Raw genomic sequence first — 27,401 nt, 5'->3', positions numbered from 1 at the left:
GTCAGCATTTTTAACATTTCCCTCAGGTGATTATGATGGAAGTAAGGGGTCTGCGTAAACACTGGCACATACAAGGTTTTTTTTGTTTTGTTTTGTTTTGTTTTTTTTGCTGCGGTAGGCGGGCCTCTAACTGTTGTGGCCTCTCCCGCTGCGGAGCACAGGCTCTGGACTCGCAGGCCCAGCGGCCATGGCTCACGGGCCCAGCCGCTCCGCGGCATGTGGGAACCTCCCGGACCGGGGCACGAACCCGCGTCCCCTGCATTGGCAGGCAGACTCCCAACCACTGCGCCACCAGGGAAGCCCATATACAAGGTTTTTAAAACAAGATTGCAGATCTTGGGTTAGAGACCTTCCTTGCTATGTTCCTTTGGAAATTAAAAGTAATACTTTACAGGAAATAGTTACTTGCTTAGGCCACTTAACTAAGAACAGTCAGGAACAGTATTGAGCTTGGTTCTGAATTCCATTATAGTTAGTGAATCAATTAAAATAATTAATAATTAAATATCTACTATGTTAGACCATACACTAGAAACTGAGCTCCAGGATTATTAAGAAAAAATCATTGTCTTCATAGGGGCACACAATTACATAAAAATGATAAAGCCAGACATTCAAAACAGTTTTTAAGAACTTACAAAGTAGTTTCATGTTTCATGTATGGAAGAGATAGAAATGGGAAAGGAGCGCATTTCAGCTTTAAAATGTGTTCCTCTAACATAATTTACATGGCTTGTGGGTCTGTTAAACTGGTTGGGCAGGCCTACCCAGACTCTTTTCTGAGAAAAATCCCCCACATAGGGTAGAAACACAGGCAAAACAAAGCTTTCAGCCTGTTTGTGTTTTGGAGGTTTGAGGTAGTACAATTCTGGGCATCTAGATGTGTCTCCTGAGCTGGGCCCCAGTGCATTCATGTCTGAGTTTTCAAAAGGAGGAGCATAAAAATAAAACCAAAAGGGCTGTTTTGTTCAGAACCAACATAAGAACAAGAACCATGGGAATGGTACTCTCGGGAATATAACTCCAAAGTGAGGATAAAAGACTTCTCCACACTTTTATAGAGGTCAAAGGGGGGATTTATCTCACCAGGGACTGCAGAGAGATCAGTGGTGTTTTGTTACCTTGTGGACTCTAGCACATCAGCAACAGGAACAGAAACAGGAGCCAGCAAAAGGGAAAGTATACCCAACTGATATGGCAATAATCAGGTGAGTAGGGGTACTGCAAATATGATCAGAATGACAGGGTGGAATCCACCTATGTTGCCCTCTGGACTTGTGAGCCTGGGTGAAAACTCCCTTTAGTACTTCCCCAAGTATCTGATGAGGGCCAGGGTCCTGCTAAATGCTGGGGAGTTGCTTAGTAGGCAGCCCAACACAGTTCCACACCTCATATATTCCACTCAGCAGCCCTGTAAGGCAAGCATTATTCCCCATTTCACAGAAGAGAAGACTGACTCTTTACAGGAATGTATCTGTAATAAAGGGAGGGTTTACTTCCAGTTAAGACTAGAAGATGCTTAAAGTTCACTCTTCTTTAAGTTTGCTGAACCAGTAATTATTTTGTACATTCACAGACTCATTGAAAAACCATTTTCATTGCTTCTAAAACTCCAGATAATTAAAGGGAAAAAAGTCACATATTATCCAACCATAGAGAAATGTGCTCCAATTAACATCCTGGGATATTTGATTTCAGATTTTTGGAGGGTTCATATAATATATATTTTTTTAATGAGACAATAATAAATGTATAGATTGATTTTTAATTGCTTTATTAACTTTACATTTTTCCATGCAAATGGGTGAAACTCTATTGTTGACAGAAACTTAGATTGCATGCCAAGGCAATCTCCAATTAGAAGCTGGTAACACAAGAACCCACCTGACACATGGAAATTACATAAGGTTCACAGCAAACGGATCAGTAAAGGCATATCAGGAAAACGCAAGGAAAAGGAGAACAACAGTGGGAATCACAGTATTAATCTCATGGAAAATGGCAGGAGTCAAGGCATAAGGCAAAATTCATCATGATGGTCATGGTGATTAGAGAGCTCCCCCATAAGGATACGCAGACAATTCCTCAATTGCAGCTCCCTAAGTTTTCTCCTGATTTCTCTCATCTCCTCCATGAACATTTCCATATCATCTCCATCTCCACCCAACCCATCGTTGATCTGCCTATTGGGTATGGCCCATGGGAAATTAGGGGCAAGTCGGCGAGCCTGTCCCCGTCTATTATTTCCTGCTGGCTGGTGGCCTTCGCCCCCTCCCAAAGGGCGGTCTTCCTCTCCATTCTGCACGGGCTGCTCCATTTCTTCGTTTTCCTGGTGGATATTTGCCATGATGAGATTTTTTTCCCTGGTTATTTTTCTTTGAACAACAAGTAAGACAAAGGCAAGGAGAGAGACTGAATGCTTGGTGCACTAACCAGCAGGATTCAAAGCCCTGATATCAAAGACTTTTAAAATTTATTTTTTCCCACCTCAGGAGCCTTGTGCGCCTTCTAGGGAGCCTCCAATTTGAGCCTCTTCCCCAGCTCTCTCCTTTTCTCTCCCTCCCCCAAACCCAAAGCCCACCATTTTTCTTTTCCCAGGATTCTTTCCCAGAGCGCAGCAGGCACCAAAATGGAGGACGGGGGATAGGGCCTGGGGGAGTTAGGAAGGGGTCTCAGACTGGCTTTGCACCAGCACCCCCCGCACCGACCTGGGCCTATTCTCGCTGTCTCCTGCTCTTCTTGATTCTCGCCACGAGTGCGCCGCTGCGACGCCTAGTCCCGCAGACCTGCAAAGGGGCGGGGTGGGAGCAGGGGGCTGCTGCAGCCGGGCGCTCGGCCCCTTCCCGGCCCCACGCCCCCGCCAACCCCTCCCTCCCCGCATCCTCCGCCCCCCTCCCGGGTTCACCATTGCCCTGCAGGAACTCAGGAATGATTTCCCATCGCTCTTAGTTGCTCTGCTGCCCTCCCTGGAACCCTGCCGTCCCTGCACCCCCACCCAAGGGGGCCCCCATTTCTATTCCCAAGAAAGCCGAGGCGTGGAGAGAGCTCGCTGGGACCCGCCGCGCTGAACCCCTGCGCCGGCCTCTGGGGTTGGCGGGCCGCTGCAGCCCTGGCGTCAGCGCGCGGGCCCCGGGGCCCTTACCTGCTCTGCTTCCCCCGGGCCCGATGCCAGCCCGCCGTGCGCAGGGCAGCGGGGAGCTGGTACCCAGACACGAGTGACGACTGCACCAAAGGCTGCGTCGCTCTGCAGCTCGCGGTCACGTGAGGGCTACGCGTCACCGCCGAGCTCTCCCCCAACTCCTGCGGCCGGTGCAGCAGGAGCGCCCCCCTCCAGCCTAGTGCACACACACAGACAGCCCCCTCCGCCTGTTTGTGCGCAGGGCCACAGCGCGCACCGCTCTGTCACTCATCTTGCTCCTCTCCAATCTGAGAGCCCACAAGTGGCATCACCTCCCTGCGGTTGGAGTTTGCCCTTCTCTGGTTACCAGGGAGGGCCTGCAACACCCTCCACCTCTCCCACTCCCACCCCAGGCTTTGGCGTTGGCTTTTTCTGCTCTCCTCGCTAACCGCGGGGCCACCCGCCCCCACTCCCTTGCCACACACAGGCTGCATGTGCACAGCCACCATTGCCCACCATGTCCCCTGAATTCATACTCTTCTAGGAAATTTAGATTGAGGGCTGGGGTGAGGAGGGAGCAAGGGACTTGTCAGAGAGGCGAGGAGAATTGGGCTGTATAATATATATCCTTCCTAATAATTTCTTTTTATTTCCTTTTTAAGAAAATCAGCACACCATCAAAAAATTAAAAATTATGAGGTTTCATTTTTGAAAGAAATGCTTCATATTGCGGGATGAAAAAGCCTCATTGTTTGATTACATTCACCTATACCACCCAGAAAATATTTTCTCTGGGCTCCACACATCAACAACACTTTTGAAACATTTTATTTTATTTTGAAAAAATACAAGCATCTTCCTGAATACAGTTGGTATTTTCAAAATGATCTGTAAAGTAAATCTTCAGGTAGAAGTCCAGTTGTCAGACCTTGGCCATTTTATGTAAATGTAATGTGATGTTCTTGATACCACAGTCTTTGGAGAAAAGGAGCCTTTTTATTTTCTGCTTTCCTTTACAAACCTTCCAAACCACTCCTACACATATCTCCTTAGAATGATCTCAGAAGTTAAATATAAAATAGGTAAAAGTTCCAAAGACATTTGCTTTTTAATGTGAATGTTTCCAAAAAATATTAGAAATAAGCATGGAGTATGAGAAGCAATTAAACTTGAAACTCGAGTGTAACTGTTCCTTTTTTCAATTTGAAATAACTGAAAACTTTTTTTAATCACGGTTAGAAAATAGAGATGTCTTTAGGAAAGTGGCATTATTATAAAAAAATATTAAAAAGTGTTGGTTGTGTTAAAGGAACCGAAAGAGTTATATGTACTGAGTCAAGACAGGCCAGGCAAATTCTTACTGCCTCTAGTTTTGGCTCCAAACTACTATGTAATCTCCTACCCTGCTAAACTAGCTGGGACATTGAATAAAGAAAGAGTATATGCCTACTGCATATGTAGTTTGAAATATATAAAATTATATATATGAGATATATAGAAATATTGACATATAGCTCCAAAAGCTCAAATTACAAAATAATTGTCTTTTAAAGGAATGCTAGTGATTCCTGGATTCTGTCTCACTGTTAGCAACTCTTCGTATAGGTAGCTCTATTAATGACATCCACAGGAAGGATGCTGATTAGAGGCATGAGCTGTAGTATCAGTCATGTCTGGGTTTAAATCCTGTTTCTGCCACTTACTTGATGTATGACTTTGGATCAATTACTTATCAAGGTCTCTGTGCTTCCTCTGTGAAACAGGGATTGTTAGAAGAAATAAATCACATATTTCAAGTAGGTACCACAGACCCTAAAGAACCATCAATGAAAGTTGATTCATTAGTTTTTTTTACTATTATTAGATGGTTTCTAACAAGATATGAAGAGTAGGCAAAGCATAGTTCCATCCTTAACTAGATCCACTTGTCTTTAAAATCTGTGAGAGCCCAAAACACACCTGCTGTCTTCTACTTTGCAAAGCCAGTGACTTATAGAATTCCTTGTACCTAGTAGGTGAATGGTAAATATTTGTTGACTAATACATCCACTACTAAGGCTAATAGGTTGCTTTTCATTCAGAGGACTGTATTTAGAGCAATATGGAAAAGCTTTCATGAAAATTAGGAATTACCTAGAAAGAATCCCCTGAAAGTAGACAAATCACTATAACATAACCATTGAATACAAAGCTTAAGAAGTGGATTTTTAGTTCTCTCAGTGGCTAAATGTTTTGCTAGTATCTTTTTGACCCATCTTGATAAGTCTTTTGCTTGAAACCACCAAATTTTCTTGGATGGAAAACATGCATCTGTATATTTTTCCAGATTAGATGTTGTGTTACATAGGAGATTAGTTGTAATGAAGTGCTGTTTTAAAGATAGGTGAAAATTGTCCTGGAAATGATGTTGTCTTCACTAAAATGCTGTGAGGTATTGATTGAGATCTTTTCTTGTCCTTGGTGTTTTCTGAGGAGTTGAAGATAACAACCTATTGGGAACAAATTTTTTTAAAATTTCTAAGGCTAAGTTAGAAGGACACAAGAGTCTTAGTTTGGGACTCATGTGACCTGAAGGACAGAGAGAGGGTGAACTGGTTTGATGGCTTTTACCCTAAAATAATAGAAGAGTAGTGTAATACTGGGAAGGAGGAGACTGGGTTCACGTTTGGGGAAATGCAGTATTCGTGAAAAGAACCTATTTCCTCTCCTTATCTCCTGTAATTATAGTGGATGGTGGCACTTGATTGGTTTCCTTCCCCAAAGCCAAGGGAGTGGGATCCCAAAAGAACTGTACATAAAGTTTAGGGATATCTACAAAATGTTAAGTTTCACTTATTCCTTTGCTGGATATCTGCATTTCCATTGGGATTTTGAGCTACCCAGATGCTATAGGAGACTGGAAAGAACATTTTGGAGAGATGATGTGGTGGTGTGGCCAGGTAGAGAAAGGGCTAAGATTGACCTCCTACCAAAGTTCCCAATTCTGGAGAAGCATAAAAAACAAATCCTACCATGCCTACAGGTTCCAGAGTTGGGGAGCAGGGAGTTATTGAGATACAGATTTACCAGTAACTGATACAGAGTAGGGCAAAGAGACCTATGAATCATAGGAATGCCATGTGAGGGTTATAAGAGTCACATGCAAGATATGGCCCAGTCTTCCAAGGAGACACTTGGAAGGGAGCTGCTTGGATGTGAGTCCTTATCAGCAGGTTCTCCAGAAATCATACTTGAGCTTCAGTGATGATTAATCACGTGGGGATAGCAATCTTACCCTAGGTATTCACAAAAAGAGTTGTCTTTTTATCCATCTTCAAACTCCCAAGTCATCTGAGTAAACACAGGGAAGGAGGGTGTGATTGTTAATTTTATGTGTCCACTAGGCCATTGGATGCCCACATATGTGTTTAAATAATATTTCTGGGTGTGTCTGTGAAGGTGTTTCTGGAAGAATTTAGCATTTAAATTGGTGAACCAAGTAAAGCAGATGGCCCTCCCCAATGTAAGTGGGCATCATGTAATACCATTGAGGACCTGAATAGAACAGAAAGGCAGAAGAAGGTTGAATTCTTTCTCTGCCTGATTGCTTGAGCTGAGACTTTGATCTCCTGCCCTTGGTGTTCCTGGTTCTCAGGACTTCTGATTCAGACTGGCACCTGCATGTCAGCTCTCCAGCTCTCAGGTCTTTGAAGTACACCATTGGCTTTGCTGGCTCTCCAGCTTGTAGACAGCATACAATGGGACTTCCCAGTCTACATAATCATGTGAACTTGTAATCAATCAGTCTATAAACCTTATAATCAATAAACCTATCTATCTATCTATCTGTCTATCTATCTAGAGTCTATCTAAATGATAGATAGACTCTAGGTAGATAGACTCAGATAGATAGATAGATAGATAGATAGATAGACTCTAGATAGAAAGATAAATCTCATAGAGGGATGAGGAGGACTCTGAATCAAAAGTGATATCGGTGTTTTAAAATACATAGAACCAAGAAGAAAACTGCTATATATAGAAAGGTTAAACAACAAGGTCCTTGAGGTGGATGGACTTAGAGTCTGTCATACAGAGTGAAGTAAGTCAGAAAGAGAAAAACAAATACCGTATGCTAACACATATATGTGGAATCTAAGAAAAAAAAAAGGTCACGAAGAACCTACGGGTTAGACGGGAATAAAGACACAGACCTACTAGAGTATGGACTTGAGGATATGGTGGGGGGGGTAAGCTGTGACAAAGTGAGAGAGTGGCATGGACATATATACACTACCAAACGTAAAGTAGATAGCTAGTGGGAAGTAGCCGCATAGCACCCGGAGATCAGCTAGGTGGTTTGTGACCACCTAGAGGGGTGGAAGGGAGGGAGATGCAAGAGGGAAGAGATATGGGGACATATGTATATGTATCACTGATTCACTTTGTTATAAAGCAGAAACTAACACACCATTGTAAAACAATTATACTCCAATAAAGATGTTAAAAAAAAAAGAAATTAGAAACTAAAAAGTAAAAAAAAAAAAGGTCCTGCTGTAGAGCACAAGGAACTATATTCAATATCCTGTGATAAACCATAATGGAAACGAATATGAAAAGGAATGTATATATATATATATATATATATATATATATATATATATATATATATATATATATATATATATGTATGTATAACTGAGTCACTTTGCTGTATAGCAGTAATTAACATAACATTGTACTTCAACTACAATAAAAAATAAATTTAAAAAAAGACATAGAGCCAAATCTTTAACAGTTTAACTGAACCTATTTTAATAAGCAAAAGTGACTGAAAAGTTGGGGAAGGACTGAGATACAGTTAAAGAAACCCATTATCCAGTAGAAAGTGGAGGTGGGGATGATAGAGCACTACTGAGGCAGCTATTGGAAAAATAAGACTTTTGTAATTTTACCTCAACTAGTTATCCCTCAATCAAATTGTGGTGGTATCAGGTTAATATTCCAACAGAGGAAGCTCATTTTTGCTGAGATCTTTTTGCATGTTGCCATGATATATATTGTAGCTCACGTGTATTGGGCTGGAAATGCCCCCAGTTGGCCTGTAGTTATTGTCCTATTTTCCTCTCATTATACTCTCCTGGGTGAGTGCTAGGCTTGGGAGAAGATAGTCTGGCACATGGTGAGCTCTGTGGGTGTGGATATCTCTGTTCCTGCCTAGAATGGTTCTCTGTGTGTCATCCTGATGTTTCGTTGCTGCAGTCTTATTGTGCTTCTCTTTTTTTTTTACTACATTTAAGCACCTATAACAAATTGAAACTAAGTATTAAAAATCTAGGAAATTATGCCTACTCTAGCTTCCCTATAAGCTATGGCCATTATAACTTTGATGCCAAGACGTTTGAAGAACTGAGAACAGACCTGATAAAATTTTAAGGGTGTTACTGTAAGAGTTTGAAACATTTGAAAGATAATGTATTTCATTCAAGAGATCTAGTCTTAAATAATAACAAAGCTATAAGGCTAAGACATCTGAGTGTGAAATCAACAAATATTCAGGACCTCACTATCTATTAGAGAGCTGAGGGATGTTATTTTATTTTAGAGACTGCAGATGCTGCCTTGAGACACCAGAGACACATGGCCACTCTTTCCTGTGGTTTAGGATTCTGGTGAAAAAGAAGTTCTGTCCTGCATAGTCTCTAACTGATTAATTGAGCTACACTATGTATGGGCCAAGAGAACTCCTTTGACCCTTCTAGCTACAGGCCTAGGCTAGCATTATTCTTTCCCCTGGACTTTCGGATGAACTTAGAAGAGTATCAGGAAACTTAGCATAAATGTTTACTTTACCTTACTGTTGCTAGTCCCATGTAAGTTCCATTACTGATACAGTTTTAGCACCTAGCAAGGTCCTAGTACCCAATAGGCTCTATTAGTTCAGGGGTTGCAATTCATATGGCCACAGGTGACATATATTGAGTGAAGCCGGCTGAGCAGGAATCTGATTAACTAGGGAGCATGTGCTCTATCAAAATGAGATAGCTTCTGCCAATTATTGTCATGAGACAATTCAGGCCCTATGTTGCCAAATATTCCTTTTTTTTCCCTCAAGAGATATCAGAAATATAAAAGTTTATGCGAAATTGCCCCCTCCCCCCAAATGACCTGCTAATTTAAAATTCTGCATTCATTTTCTCACCTTTTCTCACACTTAACTCTATTTGGCAGACTTGATAAAACATTGGCTTCATACTATTGTGTGCCTATAGCTATTGCCTGCAGCATGACACAGGACTCTTCCAGTTATCTACTGGTAAGTAGCAAACCATCCCAAAATTCACTGGTGTAAACTATAACTGATATTTATGCTCACAGACTCTGTGGATCAGAGGTTCAGAAAGTACACAGTGGAGGCTACTCTGCTCTAGGATGTCTGAGGCCTCAGCTAGGATGGCTTGGCTGAGGGTAACTTGAAAGGCTGTAGATGACTCAAACAGCTGGGTCCTGAAACAGCTGAGACTGAAATGGCTGCAGGACAGGCTTATGTAGGAGTATCAACCAGAGCTCCCACAAGTAGCCAGTCCAGCATGGCTATCTCAGGACGTTAAAAGCAAATGTTCCCTGCAAACAAGGTGGAAGCTATATGCTCTTTTATGACCTAGCCTTGGAAGTCACATAGATCCGTTCTACTGTACTCCATTGGTTGAAACAGTCATAAGTCCTCTTCCAAGATTTAAGGGGAGGGACTATAGACTGCAACTCTTGATGGGAGGAGTGCCAAATAATTTATAGCCATGTTTTAAAACCATCACACACATTACTGGTGTGTGCTTCTTACAATCCTTTTCTTACCCTCCAGCAAGACAAGGAAGTCAATATGTTATTGACACTTGCTTGATTACGATCGTTAAGTACAAAATAATTTTTGAATAAGACCTAAAATGGAATTCATACAGCTTAGTTCCACTCATACTTTTTCTACCTTAAGGATTTCTAAGAAATTAATTTTTACTAGAAAAATATTTAGCATATTTGCATATTTGTCCACAATTATCCACCTGTGTACTGATTGGGTACTGATGTGCATAGTTATCAGAAAGGATTGGAAATAGGAGATCAAAATAAACTGTGAGGCCAAAAGAATGGATTAGGAGGGTTATAGAAAATTGGATTTTATAGTCATGTTTTCTGTGCTTTTGCCTAATTTTGGATTTATAGAGTAGGGCTTATGATCTCACTTGCAGTCCCAAGCTTTCACAGATCATGTATTGTCGAAACTGGAACGACCTTAGAATTATTTTAGTCCAAGAGCCTATTTTACAAGTTGGGAAACCAAGATAGAACAATTAAGAGGCTTGGCTAGGTTACCAAATAAGATAGTGGCAGAACTAGAAATAGAACCACCTATGCTTTCTTGGCTAATACTACCTACCGATCTATCTATCTATCTATCTATCTATCTATCTATCTATCTATCTATTTGCCTTGTAGGTCTATACATATTTTATATAAAATCAAAGGAAATACACTAACATTTTGTTTATAATTGCTTTTGGCTCTTGTGGTGATGGTTGATAGGCTAAAATCATAAATCCAATTTATGATTTTCCACATTTTCTAAATATTCTACAATAAATTAGGTAGATATGAGAATAAGCAAAAAATTATACTTAAAGACTAGTGAAACTGATAATTTTATGTGGTTTTAGTACAGATGAGTTTATCTATCTCTAACTAAAGAGTAAACTAACACTCTCTCTCTCACACACACACACAAACGCACACTTCTCCCCTTCCTCCCTTCCTCCTGCTTTTTACACCCCTGCCCCAGCTCCTGAGTCAAGGGCTACATTTCCCACCACAAATCTAAGACTTAGGCATTTGTAGCATGACGGTATCTTGTGCCATATTTTACACTTAGAGACCTATGCCTGGTGACTTGGTGACTCCCCACTCCCACTCCTCCCTCATCCCCTCCCATTTAGTTGTCCTCATCTCTGAGATTAAAAAATGTATTTCCAATGCTGGACATCAGGTGGTGATTACCTCTATCTTCTAAATTATCTCAAAGGACAATGTATCCTTTTTGTAAGTAGAAGGGAAAAATCTTTAATTATTTTTCTTTTAAATTCAGGTTATGAAATAGTATGTGCAGAATTATCCTAGTTTCCTTAAACATACATAGTGATGAAAATGAAATAAAACAGCACTTATATAAATGCTGATTATGTCGAGCACTGTTGTATATGTATATTCATTATTACACTTTATCCTCCCCCAAATCCTATGAGGTAGGTGCTAATATTATACCCTATCTTATTTTACAAATAAGAGAATTGCAGGACAGCAAAGCTATGCAACAGATTGGAGGTGGTAGAGCAGGAATTCAAACCCATACAGTCTAGTTCCTAAGTCCATGTTCTTACTCAGTTTCATTAATTAATAAGTCCCAAATCTATATCTCATTCTTTCTCTTATCCATTTATTGTTTGAGACCTTTTCTGTGCTATGAACTGTCTGCCCATTACACATCTCAATCTCAGTACCATATTTAGGAGTTCTGATTCCCCTGACATAGTTCTTTCCACTTAATAAAAACATAAGAAATATACTTTTCATTCAATCGATTTATTGAGCATCTACTATGTCCCAGGCAAGGCCCTGGAGATATAAAAGACAATAAGACAGATACAGCCTTCGTATTCTTACAGAGCTCATGGTTTAGTGGGAGGAAACCAGGAGAGTGTGGTAAGTACTGAGGGGGAGATTGGAGCACTGAGTAAGAGGACTTAAACCAGTTGCCAGTAAAGTCTTCCAGGAAGAAGCAATGTCTAGGAGATCAATTTATGCTGTGACAGTGTGAGGAGCTCTGTGGAACTGCTTTCCTGTGAAACTCATTAAAAAACCAAACAAAATAACTTAAAGGCTCTAGAAATGGTTTTAAGGGCATATATTAAGTGGAAAAACACCTATTCAAGAAAATCTATAAAAACTTCATAAGAAATATGAGTCTGTGGTATTTGAACCTAGACCTCTCCCTCCCTCTCACTCCCAGGTCAAGGAGGCATAAACTGCACTCCTAACTGTCAGTCAAGAACACAGGACATCATCTTCCTGCAGCTTGAAGCCATGGGGATTTCTTCCTGGGAAGAGAAGGATATCAGCATTTCTTATCCTGCCCCAACTACTGAGATTGTGAGGTTAAGCTCCAGGTGAGTGCAGTTGAGAGGTGAGGACTCTTCCCTTCCAACCAGCCCCCACTGATAGAATGGAGGCTGTCCTGTGGGTGTGGCACCACTGAGAATACGGGGTCCCTGATTATTCTTGGTTTGGCTTGAAAGGCGTGGTTCCACACTATGAGAAGCAAGGTGAGAGGACATCAGGCTGCTGTTTCCTTTCTACCCACATTGAGACACCAGCTCCTAAAGCAGAAGTGTCATTCAAAGATAAGAGTGCCATTGTCCCCACTCCCAGATCCAGAGCACTGGCTCAGAGATTTTGCCTGGGGAGAGAAGAAAGCCATAAGTCATATAGGTTCTAAAATTTCCCCAATGGGACTTACTTTATTTGCAACAGAGCATGGAGACTGTTCAAGCCAAAGGTGCTCTAAAAACAGTAGTGGTTGTGGTGGAGGCAATTGGGAAGTGATTCTTGGGTTTGGTGAAAATAACAGTTAACTGAAAGCTGGCTAGATTGTTTTAAAAAGCCAGGTAAGAAGATGGCTGTGGGGCGTTCTCTTTCCCTGTTTGGAACAAATATTAAACAGTGACCTTTGGAACTATTCCTGCAAGTGAGCCCAAATTTGATTGAATTAGGCTGCAGAGCAATTCATGCCCAAGGGCATTATTAAAAATAACAGATTAATCAACTGGTAACTATAGGAGCCTAACAGCTGGGTATGGTTAGGGCTATGACATTTACAAGTGCTTCTCAGTCCCTCACCTCACTCTTACTTAGTTGGGACAGGATGACTAGAGAGGGGTTGGGATTAGATATTGTCCTTCCTTCAGGTCAGTTAGGCTCATAGGTTAGGCTCTGGTAAAATAGTTTCTCTTGAGGGAAGGCCTTATATAAGAAGAGTAGAATGCTCTGGGTACATTAAAAACTGACTACATTTCCTTTCCCCCTGCCAGAAGCACAAGGAAATTTTCTCTAATATTAACCGTGAGAACCTCATAGGGCTCTGAGAAGTAAAACTCATAAAAGTGTGGGAGCACTCCTTAAGACTGGGCCTCAGGCCTCCCTGGTGGCGCAGTGGTTGAGAGTCCGCCTGCCGATGCAGGGGATACGGGTTCGTGCCCCGGTCCGGGAGGATCCCATATGCCGCGGAGCAGCTGGGCCCGTGAGCCATGGCCGCTGAGCCTGCGCATCCGGAGCCTGTGCTCCGCAACGGGAGAGGCCACAACAGTGAGAGGCCCACGTACCGCAAAAAAAAAAAAAAGAAAAAAAAAGTGAACTCTTAGGGATCGTTTTAAAATAAAAATATACTAAAAAAAAAAAAAAAAAAGACTGGGCCTCATGGAACAGGATAGAAAGCCCAGAGGTAAACCCACACACCTATGGTCAACTAATCTATGACAAAGGAGATAAGGATATACAATGGAGAAAAGACAGCCTCTTCAATAAGTGGTGCTGGGAAAACTGGACAGCTACATGTAAAAGAATGAAGTTAGAACACTCCCTAACACCATACACAGAAATAAACTCAAAATTGATTAAAGACCTAAATGTAATGCCAGACACTATAAAAGTCTTAGAGGAAAACATAGCCAGAACACTCTATGACATAAATCACAGCAAGGTCCTTTTTGACCCACATCCTAGAGTAATAGAAATAAAAACAAAAATAAACAAATGGGACCTAATGAAACTTAAAAGCTTTTGCACAGCAAAGGAAACTATAAACAAGATGAAAAGACAACCCTCAGAATGGGAGGAAATATTTGCAAATGAATCAATGGACAAAGGCTTAATCTCCAAAATATATAAACAGCTCATGCAGCTAAATATTAAAAAAAAAAAAAAACAAACAACCCAATCCAAAAATGGGCAGAAGACCTAAATAGACATTTCTCCAAGAAGACATACAGATGGCCAAGAGGCACATGCAAAGCTGCTCAACATCACTAATTATTAGAGAAATGCAAATCAAAACTACAATGAGGTATCACCTCACACCCGTTAGAATGGACATCATCAGAATATCTACAAACAACAAATGCTGGAGAGGGTGCGGGGAAAAGGGAACCCTCTTGCACTGTTGGTGGGAATGTAAATTGATACAGCCACTATGGAGAACAGTATGGAGGTTCCTTAAAAAACTAAAAATAGAATTACCATATGACTCAGCAATCCCACTACTGGGCATATACCCAGAGAAAAACATAATTCAAAAAGACACATGCATCCCAATGTTCATTGCAGCACTATTTACAATAGCCAGGTCATGGAAGCAACTTAAATGCCCATCAACAGACGAATGGATAAAGAAGATGTGGTACATATATACAATGGAATATTACTCAGCCATAAAAAAGGAATGAAATTGGGTCATTTGTAGAGACATGGATGGACCTAGAGACTGTCATACAGAATGAAGTAAGTCAGAAAGAGAAAAACAAATATTGTATATTAAAGCATATATGTGGAATCTAGACAAATGGTACAGATGAACTGGTTTGCAAGGCAGAAATAGAGACACAGATGTAGAGAACAAATGTATGGACACGAAGGGGGGAAAGTGGGGGGTGGTGGGATGCATTGGGAGATTGGGATTGACATATATACAGTAATATGTATAAAATAGATAACTAATAAGATCCTGCTGTAGAAAAATATACTGGGCCTCTCTGGAGTTTTAAATCTCAGACTTGTCCACACTGAACTTCCAGCAATTCATAAATTATAGTTTAGTTTTTCCTACATCAGTACTGATTCCTGGGGAAGTTTCCGTTCATAGGTTTTACTCCAGCAAATTGTGATTCTCTGTATCTGACTGTCTGTCTCTCCTTTTTTGCGGGCAGTGATTTGCTCTGTGACTTCAATTCTCTAATGGATCTAAGAAGAGTTGTTGATTTTCAGTTTGTTCAGCTTTTCACTTATTGTTAGAATGGAGTGATGACTTCTAAGTTCTTTCCATGCCAGACCAAAGCAAGAGGGAATTTAATGATAAAAGAGTTAATCCATAAGGAGTATATAACAATTATAAATATATATGCACCTAACAACAGAGTACCAAAATATATGAAGCAAAAACTGACAAAAATGAAGGGAGAAATAGATAATTCAACAATAATAGTTGGAGACTTTAATACCCCACTTTTTTTTAACATCTTTATTGGAATATAATTGCTTTACAATGGAGTGTTAGTTTCTGCTTTATAACAAAGTGTGTTACTTTCTGCTTTATAACAAAGTGAATCAGTTATACATATACACATGTTCCCATATCTCTTCCCTCTTGCATCTCCCTCTCTCCCACCCTCCATATCCCACCCCTCTAGGTGGTCACAAACCACCAAGCTGATCTCCCTGTGCTATGCGGCTGCTTCCCATTAGCTATCTATTTTACGTTTGGTTGTGTATATAGGTCCATGCCACTCTCTCAGTTTGTCCCAACTTACCCTTCACCACTTTTAATAATAAATAGACCAAATGGGCAGAAGATCAACCAGGAAGTAGAAGACATGAGAACACCAGACACCAACTAGACCTAACAGACATATAGAATATGTCACCCAACAACAGCAGAATGCGCATTCTTCTCAAGTGCACATGGAACATTCTTCATGATAGACCATGAAGGCCATGAAACAAGCCTTAATAAATTTAATGGGTTAGAAGTAATACAAGATATGTTCTCTGACCACAGTGCAATAAAATTTTGTATAAACAACATAAAAAATTAGGAAAGTCACAAATATCTGGAAATGAAGCAAAACACTCCTAAACAGCCAATGCATCAAAGAACAAATAAAAATGGATATCAGAAAATACTCTAAGATTAATGAAAAATGAAACATGACATACAGCATACCAGAACTTATGGGAATGGAACTTTGGTATGTAGAAACACAATGTACTCAAAACAGTGGGATGGAGCTAAGCTTATGCTTAGAGGGAAATATATAGCTGTATATATAGCTGTAAATGCCTATATTAAAAAGAAGAAAGATCTCAAATCAAGATCTTAACTTTCCACCTTAATATGCTGGGAAAGAAGAGCAAACTAAGCATAAAGCAAGCAGAAGGAAGGAAATAATGATGAGAGCAGAAATTAGAGTAATGGAGTATAGAAAGAGAATAGAGAAAATTAGTGAAACCAAAGCTGGTTCTTTGAAAAGATCAACAATATTGACAAATCTCCAGCTAGATTGATGAGAGAGAGAGAGAGAGAGAGAGAGAGAGAGAGAGAGAGATGTGTGTGTCAAGTTACTAGAATCAGAAATGAAAGAGGGGTCAATATTACTGAACTTATAGATATGAAAAAAGATTATAAACGAATAATATGAAATATTACATGCCATTATGTTATATAACAGACAAAATGGACAAACTCCTAGAAAAATACAAACTACCAAAACTATCTCAAGAAGAAATAAACAATTTGAATAGACCTATAACAAGTGAAGAGATTTAATTAGTAATAAATTTTTAAAAGCTACCCATAAAGAAAATTCTAGGTCATGTGGCTTCACTGCTGAATTCTATCAAACATTTAAAGAAGAACCCTTCACAAATTCTTCAAAAAAAATATAGAAAAGGAAAGAACACTTCTCCTCTTATTTTATGAGACCAGTATTATCCTGGTATGAAAACCAAAGATATGACAAGAAAAAACTACAGACCAGTATCTCTTATGCATATGGATGCAAAAAATCCCCCAACAAAATACTAGGAAAACAAGTCTAGAAACATATAAAAACAATTATACATCATGACCAAATGGGATTCATCCCAGAATGCAAGTTTGGTTTAACATCCCCAAGCCAGGAATTCCCTCAACATAATAAAAGGTATTACAAAATACCCTCAGCTGACATTATACTTAATGTTAAAACACTGAATGCCTTGCCCCTAGTATCAGAAACAAGACAAAGATGTGTGCTCTCACAATTTCTATTCAACGTTACACTGGAGGTTCTAGCCAGGACAATTAGGCAAGGAAAAGAAATAAAAGGCATCCAGATTGAAAAATAAGAAGTAGAACTATCTCTATTTACAGATGACATAATCTTATATATAGAAAGTCTTATGGAATCCACTGATAAACTAACAACTTCAGCAAGGTTGCAGGATACAAGATCAATAAATAAAAATCAACCATATTTCTATACACTTTCAATGAGCAATCTGAATAAGAAAATTAAGAAAACAATCCTACTTATAATAGTATCAAAAAGAACAAGATATTTAGAAATAAATTTAATAAGGGAAGCACAAAATTGTTACTCTGAAAACTGCAAAACATTATTGAAAGAAATTAAAGAAGATGCAATTAAATGGAAAAAAAGATCCCATGTTCATGAATTGAAAAATTTAATATTGTTAAAATGGCAATGCTTCCTAAATTGATCTACAGAGTCAATACAATCCCTTTCATAATCCCAGCTGATTTCTTTGTACAAATTGACAAGCTGATTCTAAAATTCATATACATTGCAAGGGACCCTAATAGCCAAGACAATCTTGGAAAAGAATAAAGTAGGAGGACTCATGTTTCCTGATTTCAAAATTGCTTCAAAGCAATGGTAATCAAGACAGTGTGATACTGGCACATGATAGACATATAGGTCAATAGGACTGAATTGAGAGTCCAGAAGTAAAACCATGTGTCAGCTGATTTTTGATGAGGGTGCCAAGACCATTCATTGGGAAAAATAAAATAGTCCTTTCACAAATAGTTCTGGACCAACTAGATAGCCACTTGCAAACTAATGAAATGAGACCCTTACCTCACACCATATACAAAAAAATTAACTAGAAATAGATCAGAGACCTAAATGTAAGAGCTAAAATGATAAAACTCAGGGAAAAAATCCATAGGGATAAATCTTCATGAACTTGGATATGGCAAAGAATTCTTAGATATGACACCAAAGTAATGAGCAGAAAAAGAAAAAACACATTGAATTTCATCAAAACTAAAATTTTTAGGGCATCAAAGTATACCATCAGGAAAGTGAAAAATAACCCACAGAATGGGAGAAAATATGTACAAATCATGTATCTGATAAGGGACTTGTATTCAGAGTATATAAAAACTCATACAACTCAATAATAAAAAGGCAAATATCCCAATTAAAATATGGGCAAAGGACTCGAATAGACATTTCTCCAAGTAAGATATACAAGTGGCCAATAAGCACATGAAGAGATGTTCAATATCATTAACAATCAGAGAAATGCAAATCAAAACCACAGTAAGATACCCCTTCACCTCTGCTAAAATGGCTACAGTCAAAAAGTCAGAAAATAAAAAGTGTTGTCAAGGACATGGGGAAATTGGAACCCTTACACACTGCTGATGGAAAGGTATAATGGCCAGTCAGTTTAGAAAACAGTATGGCAGTTCCTGAAACAATTAAGCATAGAGTTACTGTATGACCCAGCAATTCAATTCCTAGATATCTACCTAAGAGAAATAAGAACATATGTCCTTACAAAACTTGTACACAAATGTTCATAGCAGCATTACCCATAACAAGCAAAAGATGAAAACAGCCCAAATATCCACCAATGGACTAATAAATAAACAAACGTGGCATATCCATACAATAGAATGTTGTTCCTCCATAAAAAAGAAATGTATACTTGGTACACAATGGGCGAACCTTGAAAACATATGCTAAGTGAAAGAAGCCAGTAACAAAAGACCACATTTTATGAGTACATTCTGATGAAATGTCCAGGGATAAGGAAATCTATAGAGACAGAAAGTAGATTAATGTTTTCTTAGGGCTGGGAGGATAGAGGCATACGGGGTGGGGTCATAGGTAAGGTATGGTGTTTCTGTTTGACTTGAAAATGTTCTAAAATTGGCTGTGGTGATAACTGCACATAACTGTGAATTTGTTAAAACTACTGAATTGTACACTTTAGGTGGGTGAATTGTATGGTATGTGAATTTTATCTCAATAAAGCTGTTTTAAAAAAAAAGAAGTAACATGTATTCTGGGATAAATGAGTAGGAGTTATCCAGGCTAAGTGCATGAGGAGTGGTTGAGAGAAAGTTTCAGGCAGGAAAAACTATGGGAACAAAGACCAGGACTTGAAAGTGCATGGAGCTTTAAGGAAATGATGGGAATCCATTTAGCACAGTGTTGCTGTTAGTATTTATTAAATACCAACTGTTGCAGAGCAGAGATTAGGAGTGAGGGCTTTGACCTTGGGCAGGCATTCCATTTAGCAGCTGGGTGACCTTGGCTTGAGACAGGTAATCTCTCTAAGCCTCACTTCCTTTTCTATTAAATAGTAGGTTAATGATATAACACTTGGAAAAGGATTCAGAATTCATGCAAGGGGAGAAGGACTTTGTATAACTTCAAGAAACTATTTTGACAGTTACAATGCAAGGATAATAGAAGTATCTATTAGGAGAAATTTAAAAAAATAATAATCATTTCTTAAACAATCAGATAGCAGGAGGCCTGGTGAGATATCAAAATGTCACTTTAAAAGATATAATCCCTCCCTTTAGTGAGCTAATGGGCTTTATCTTGGTATTTGTGGATATGTGTATGTATGTGTGTGTATATATTATACTGTACCTCCTGTCCTTCATTATTATTATTATTTGTTTTTTTTTGCCATACACGGGCCTCTCACTGTTGTGGCCTCTCCCTTTGCGGAGCACAGGCTCTGGACGCGCAGGCCCAGCGGCCATGGCTCACAGGCCCAGCCACTCCGCGGCATGTGGGATCTTCCCAAACCGGGGCACGAACCCGTATCCCCTGCATCGCCAGGCGGATTCTCAACCACTGCGCCACCAGGGAAGCCCCATTTTTCTTTTAATAATGCATGGTGAACATATAGTACGTATGGGTCTACCTCATTCTTTTAAATAGATTCTTTACCCACACTATATTGAAAATATTAAGGGGGGTGTTTAGGCAAAATATTTGAATAGACATTTCTCAAAGTAAGATGTATAAATGGCCAATAGTACATGAAAAGATGCTCCATACCCAACTAAATTATCCAGCAAATAATGCAGCTGTTTTTGCTAAGGCTCGTGCAAAATGCTGGTGTCAAAGTATCAAATAATTGCTTTTGGATACCATTATGTGTCAAAGGTTCCCCCTCCCTCAAAACTTTCCCTGTAGAGGGAACAGACCAGCTTTCCTCTTAGCTCTTGGCTTTTCCTTTTATAGAGGCAGTGGCGATTACATGTATATGGGATCTGGGGTTGCCTTACAAACACACACATACTCCTGTCAGTTTTTCAGTGAAAAATTTCCCATAAGATTACTCCTGTCGTTAGCACCTTGATAAATCCATTGGTTTTGCTCCTCTACTTCTTTAATTTTGTATGTCATGGTAGCTATGTCTTTAAAGTTCCTCGTAGATTATTTACTTTTAGTTTCTTAGTTGTTCTTTTCATTGAGTTAATTAGGATTCATTCAAAATCCTATGTATTTAAGTAAAAACTAGAAAGAGTTACAAATTCCCCGTTTACAGTCTACAGTATAATGCATTATTTGCCTTAACTTGGAATTATAAACCAAAATTTGTGATGTTAGGAAAGGCTTACCATTCTCATTAAGATTTACTGCACAGAGAAAAGTGTTACTGGGAGAGGCAATCCACCTTGGGTCCTGAGCATCCCTGCACGTTCTTATTGGGTATACCAAGAATGTAAGGCCCTGACCACTCTTTATGCAGGCAGTCCATTTCTCAGAGTTGTGTTTGCAGCAAGCAACTTTGAGGGATGAGGTAACGTCTTTCCCTGGACACAGAGCAGGCTTGCTTTTGCTTACTATGAAAGCAGTGAATTCTCCAAACTCAGGTATCTTTCCTAAAACACAGTGCACTGCATGTGTAGGCATCCAAGGGACTTGAGGATAATGGGGAACTGATATAAACCAATATGAAGCCGTTGCTACTGCTTTTACCATGAGTAATAATGTCCTTAGTCTCTGATCAGGATTCTAGTGTCTTCTGTTATAGCAAAAGCAGGTTAAACAGTAGCAGGTTAATGTTAACTTGTTAATTTGTAAGTAGGGTAAAATATCAGACTGCACACTTCTTGACAGGTGTTTCCAGATATTATTCCCTAAATCAATTATGCTAGGGCAATGTTGCCCACTAGGATGATTTTTGCCATATCTATATACCACTTTTGCTGTTAACATTGTGTTCTACTTCATGTTTGTCTTCAAACAAATTCATTTAATTTGAATATTTTTGAAAAGGAAATTTGAGTACATTTTTGAAAAGGAAACTTTATAACACCACCCTAAATCTAAACTATCATCATTTGCCTTAAAGAGAGTATTCATTAATACACATTCAAATAAATATCAATACATGAATATTACAACTTAAAATATTTGTGTATTATCTGAAATCATCTCCCCCTACCACCAGGACCTTCTACTTTAATCCCAAGTTATCTGATTGCATCCAGGGTAGTCATGGCTGGGACAAAAACTATCACAACTAATGTTTTTAGTTAGTGACTTTTGAAGTATTTTCTTTAAAAGTTATATTCTTTCCTTTAAAAGTTCCCATCAAGCCCCCTTGTGAAGGAAAAAAGGGGTAAAGGAAGTCCAGTGCTCTGACCTGCAATGGGGACAGTCATTGTTCTCCAGGTATGTATGTCCAGGACAGCCTGGCCTTCAGCCTAGAAGAGTCTGATGCCTGCTGCAGGATGGAACACAGAAACCAAAGTCAGACAACCCTGGAGAGGGGTGTGCCTTGGGGGAGCCCTTCCACATCCTGCCCCAGCTCCACCCCTCAGAGTGCCAGGGGGTTGGATTCATACCATCCTATAAAAGTGGCACAGTAAGTCTTTGGACCCTCATCTCACTCCAGCCAGAATCCAGACCAACCAGCAACCATCAGACTGTTGCAACCTTGAAGAATAATCTGGAGAGATTAATTGCCCCAAAAAGAGCATCACAGAGGAAAAATAATATACAACTGGCACAACTGTGAGCCACATATACATATATAGATACATATATAGTTATGAAGATTTGGATGCAGATATACATACACTTACAGTAAGTCTTACACAGCACTTCATACATTTCCAAGTAAGCATGGGAATATCCCGAAATCTTACTTGAACCTCCCTTTAAACATTTACACAGGTCTAAGGGTATCTTTTGAGCTGGTGAGGAGGGCCTGCCACCACTCTTTTGGGAGAGATTGCTCACCCTAAGGAGTCAGGAAGATAAAACCAATCTTTAGGCTCATAAGCAACTCTGACTAAAGCATAATGTCTGTTACTCAGACTTATCTTCTGGTCCCACCCCCAAAGAGACCCATTGTGTCCGAGTCTTATGGGGAAGAGGGAGTCTGTGATTAAAATCCCAAAGTTGCCAAGTATCAATAAGATATCACAGCCCAAGTGGCCCTGCATAAATGTCTATCTAAATTTAAGAGATGGGCGTTTCCCCCACTTCTGTAGAGGTCAGACTGGAGAGTCAGTCCATTGGGGGTTCCAAAGAAATATGTTGGGCTTCACTATTTGAGATTTCTAACACATCAGCAGTGTTACAGGCCTGAGAAGTACAGAACCTGAATGAAGGGGCAGAAATACCTAATGCACATGGTAGTATCAAGGGGAGGAGGATGGAAGGCTGGGCAGGCACAGCAGGAGAGAAACACAAAGGTAGTGCCCACCTAACAGTTGTCTGGATTTGTTCTTAAACACAGGTGAGAACTACTTTCTCCCTCCAAAATACCTGAAATAAATCTCTTAGGAGTTGGGATCCTGCATGAGCAGATGGGAACAAAAGCTTGTCAAATATAGTTCACAGTCACTACCTTGTCTGGTCCTCATAAGATCCCTGAAAGTTCTTTATCATCTCTATTTTTCAGATGAGAAAAGATGTAAAATTTATTCTCCTAGCTAAGTGGTCTGGTGGTAATTTGGAGTTCACATTTGCTTCTAAAATTCTGCCATTAAATATTGTGTCCCAATGCCTTTAGAAATATACTCAGTACTGTTGTTTACTCCTTTTTTTAATAAAACTTTTATTATTTTTAACAATAATGTGTGTATATTCTAGGAATAAGGAAAAATACAAATAAGCTGAATAAAAAAATCCCTCATAATCCTACCACTGACTGTACTTTTTGCCTTTCATCCTTCACGTGTTCTTCTGTGCATATATGTAATATATAAATGTACTCTTCCCTTTCAAAAATATGATATTCACATATTACTTAGTGACTTTTTTTTTCATTTTATATCCTGCCAGGAACCTCTTTTTGTACAAATGAGTAAAGTTCTCTTATTAAAAGGCAAAGACTTGTAGATTGGTTTGAAGTAAAATAAACAATGAGATGCATCTAAAACCACTAATAGCAACAAGTTAAAAGTAGAAAAAAAAGTAGAAAGATGGACAAAGGTGTATTGGGAAAACGCAAATCAAAAGAAAGTAATGTTAACATCAGAAAAAATAAAAATCAAGGTAAACTACATTAAATAGGGGTAAGGATGGTTTCGATTAACCTTCCAACGCATCACTATAAGTTTGTTTCTTACTCTCCTTATCTCGTCTAATTCATTCACTTCTCTAAACATATCTTCCTTGCTTAAATGCCTGTTGTGTATATCTTCTTTAAATTCCTGGAGAGACTGAATCAGCCTTTCTCTAAAAGTTCCTTCTGTTTTTTCCTCCTCTGGCTCTTCCTCCTCCTCTGGCTTTTCCTCAGGCTTTGGCTCTTCCTCAAGTTTTGGTTCACTCTCATTTTCTGGTTTTCCTTCAATCTTTTGACAGGGTTTCATCTTGTATCTGTCTCTCTTCCTCCTGTTCCCTCTTCCTTTCTTTTTTTCTGCTTATTCTTCTTGGAAAACAACTACTTCTAGGAAGCAAGAAGGAGACATTAAGTCAAAAGCTTGGTTAACGGACCAGTGCTCTGGACACAAGTCTCCGTATTTGCTTTTTGTGATTAAGAGCTATCACCAAATATTTTCCACTTGGGAGACTCAGTCTGCCATCTGGGTTTCCCCGAGCTTGCTGCTCCTACCCCCACTTTCCACCTTCTCACCTCCCTCGTCCCTCCCTCCAGCCTTTTCCAAGGCTCTCCTCAACCATTTCTCCCGTCACAAGGCATAACGCAAGATCCTCCTAGAACAGAGTAGGCTGGGAGAAGGGGGGTGCGGGGAAAGAACAGGGGCCGACAACCTCAGTCCCTCCCTTGCCCACCTCCACCCCAGGGGTCTTTATATTTCCTTCACCTACCCGTACTGATCCGGTCAGTTTCTTCCTCGCCTTTTCTAGCCCTGCGTACCGCTATGAACAACAGACCTGCAGACCTGCGGACAAACGGGAAACGGGAGGCGGAGGGCGTGAGGGTGAGGGTGAGGGTGAGGGTGGGGGTGGGGTGGGGGTGGGGGTGGGGGATGGGGCGAGCGCTCAGTAGGCCGACAAGCACCACGCACTTTTCTCATTAAGGTTCTCGGTTATGGAAACTTTCCCACCTTCTTATTCCCGCATTTGTCCCCCTCTCCATAGTGCAAGTTAAGTCGAATTTTCCATCAGACAGGGAGTAGGAAAAGCAGATTATTTCCAAACTATCTTTAAGACTGACGGGGGCGGTTGGGGGGGTGGGTAAGTGTTGGGAAAGCGGTCTGAGGTGGCAGAGGATGATTATTTTTAAACTCTCACAGGTCTCCCTGTCCTTCTCCCGGGACCCCTAGTCCCTTTCCCAAGGGTCACCATTTCCTGCAGACCTGGAGGTGGGAGGTGGAGAGATGGAATTGACCAGGGCTCCCTCAAGTCTCTGCTCTAGGCCACCCCCACCCTAGAAATTCCCAGACAGCACCTATTTTGCCACCAACCTGCAAAATTCCGGCAAGCGGACTCCTTCTCCTTCTCCTAGCCTCGGGCCTCACCGGCTGCGCTGCTGAAGCAAGCTGGTACCCAGAAGGGAACAAGGACCAGACTAACAGGACTTCTGCACACGTCGACTCCTGGTCACGTGATATCTACGTCACCAGTGAGCTCGGGTCCCCAATTTCCACTCCCACCAAAAGCGCGGCAGAAGTGGGCCGGCCCTCTGCCCCCTCCCCCCTTATACATTTGGCCCTTTCCATCCCAGAGGGGGAACATGTTATTTTCCTTTCTCTGATTACTAGGGAGGGGCTGCATCTTTTTCTGGAGCTACTAAACTTTTCTACTTTTTTCAAGAATTGTCTTTTCCTGCCTTCTGCTCCCAGGATTAAGAACTCCAACCTACATCCATCGCCCCTCCCCCAGCCTCCATTTCATCTGCAATCTAGTCCTTGGTTGTTGTGGAGCAGGGTTGGTTTGGCAGCAGGTTGTTTAAAAAAAAAAAAAAGGATGGTGGGGGAAGCCTGGGACAGGAGTAAGATTTTTTAATGTAGTTTTTTACTTTATTCTTAATACTTTTCTATATTTTTTTAAAAGTGACTGAAAAAAACAAAATTCAGCTGAGTAAATGTGAAGAGCTAATTGGCTTTATACAGCAATTCATGAACAGGGTAGCAACCCATCTAGCAGCTAGAAGGGCGCTCCCGCGGGTTGTACAAAATGGAAGGTTTTTAAAGGCAGGAGAGTGGGGCAAGGGAGCTATTAGCAAAATAAAAGAAAGGATTATTTTTAGGCCAGGACAACTTTTTTGGGGGCGAGGGGAGAGGAAGGGAGCAGCAAGGGTTTTATCATGCAGATTGCTTCTTCTTTCTCTGGGACATGGAGGAGCTTATGCCACAGATTACCTTACTGTTGCTTGACCACAAAATTCCAGACTGGTTGATTTAAGATTACATTTCTGGGAGAGGTTGAAACTGCAATTAGGTCAAGGATTAAATCTAGGTTTGGTATTATAGGCTTTAGCACAGGAGATGTGGTTTGGAGCCTGTGGTTTTCTTTTTAACAAATTTTTATCTTTTATAGTCGGAAAAGACAAAGAATTACTTTAGTTAAGTGAGGTAGTATGTGTACAGTCCTGAGAATAGTGCCTGGCATATGGTAAGTGCTTTAAAAGTACAAACTATTATTATAATTATATTAGGATTTCGTTTGGGGAAAAGGATTCAAAATGAGAAAAAATAATGTCTGACTCCAGAGTCTTGGTGGTGGTATTTGCCAAGAAGTAATTGGTTTGGTCCTCTGGATGCCCTCTTTCCCAGGTAGTGAAGAGTCAACGGGGCAAGATGTGCTGACTTGGAAACTTCACTTCTATCCTTCTAAACCACATTCTAGATACCTAGGACCCTAGAATATCCTGCCCAAAGCACCTGGAGCCTAAATGCAAGACTTGCTCATGCCTCTTCTCCAGATCTATCCTCTTGAGAGTGACCCACATCCCCTGTGGGTTCATGCTGGGGTTGGAGTAGATGATACAGCTGGAAAGGCAGAACCCCCTTCATATGAGGCCATTTGGAGAAAGGGCTAAAGGAAAGGGTGTACTGCCAGGCCAATAGGAGCTCAGAGAAGGCAAAGGCCAGTTAGCCCAAAATAGCCAGAAGAAGCCTCATGGAGGTAAAAGACCTTGACCTGGGCCTCACAGGGAGGATAAGACCTAGATGGAGGGGGGAAGGAAAGAGGAGACCAGTCTGACTGAACCTAGGCCCTGTGGCCTTACCATTACCCTGGCCTGTCTCATGCTGCCTTGCTGGGTCAAGTCCACTCGTTCCTCCTTAAGGGTTTTATGTCTCTTGATGGTGGCTATTGTCCGAAAGCAGGTTCAGTGCAAGCACTTTTTGAAAAGCTCTGCACTACCCCCAAGGACTTTCTCACTTATTTCCAGGTTACAGAATCTGAATTGGTCAACCTTTATGGATAGTTCTTAGGCAGTTGCTAAGTACTTAAATATGCATTCCCTTTGAGCCTGTAAATCCATTCTTAGGTTTTCACTCTGAGGAAATATTTAACAATAGTCACAGTGATTTACAACAACATGGTTAGTTTGTAGACCTGAATTCCTGGCATCAATCCTTTGAGTTGGACCTGAATATGCAAAGAGAAGCCACAGGTGAAAGGCAGCAATGAAGGAAAGAGAATTGTTCTAGGAAATAACGGACATGTGCCCAAGCATGTACATATGCACCTGCACATTCACTCGTGTGTATGCATTCTCATAAACCAACGATTCTCCCAGA

General features: G+C 40.4%; 2 protein-coding genes across 6 annotated transcripts; both read right to left on the bottom strand.

Moving 5' to 3' along the window:
* Window positions 1-1,766: 1,766 nt before the first annotated feature.
* Window positions 1,767-3,226, bottom strand: BEX3 (brain expressed X-linked 3). Of its 2 annotated transcripts, none has more exons than XM_081222264.1 (3): window positions 3,143-3,226; window positions 2,709-2,786; window positions 1,767-2,329 (listed from the first exon to the last, which is right to left on the bottom strand). In XM_081222264.1, exon 3 carries the CDS (start codon window positions 2,315-2,317, stop codon window positions 2,009-2,011), a length of 309 nt encoding a protein of 102 aa, XP_081078390.1. In that variant the 5' UTR covers window positions 2,318-2,329; window positions 2,709-2,786; window positions 3,143-3,226; the 3' UTR covers window positions 1,767-2,008. The 2 variants fall into 2 exon arrangements, with proteins under 2 accessions (XP_081078390.1, XP_081078389.1); XM_081222263.1 differs by having other exon boundaries at window positions 1,767-2,375; window positions 3,143-3,220.
* Window positions 3,227-21,151: 17,925 nt separating this feature from the next.
* On the bottom strand, window positions 21,152-25,243 carry TCEAL9 (transcription elongation factor A like 9). 4 transcript variants are annotated; one of them, XM_081222266.1, is made up of 3 exons: window positions 25,119-25,243; window positions 24,520-24,593; window positions 21,152-24,139 (listed from the first exon to the last, which is right to left on the bottom strand). In XM_081222266.1, exon 3 carries the CDS (start codon window positions 24,060-24,062, stop codon window positions 23,751-23,753), a length of 312 nt encoding a protein of 103 aa, XP_081078392.1. In that variant the 5' UTR covers window positions 24,063-24,139; window positions 24,520-24,593; window positions 25,119-25,243; the 3' UTR covers window positions 21,152-23,750. The 4 variants fall into 4 exon arrangements, with proteins under 4 accessions (XP_081078392.1, XP_081078394.1, XP_081078391.1 ...); XM_081222268.1 differs by having other exon boundaries at window positions 21,152-24,136; XM_081222265.1 differs by having other exon boundaries at window positions 24,520-24,585.
* Window positions 25,244-27,401: the final 2,158 nt, after the last annotated feature.

Source organism: Mesoplodon bidens (assembly GCF_964165515.1).
Source record: "Mesoplodon bidens genome assembly, chromosome: X".
Lineage (NCBI taxonomy): Eukaryota > Metazoa > Chordata > Mammalia > Artiodactyla > Ziphiidae > Mesoplodon > Mesoplodon bidens.
Note: the sequence above shows the minus strand (reverse complement) of the source record. Positions and strands in the feature narration are given on the sequence as shown.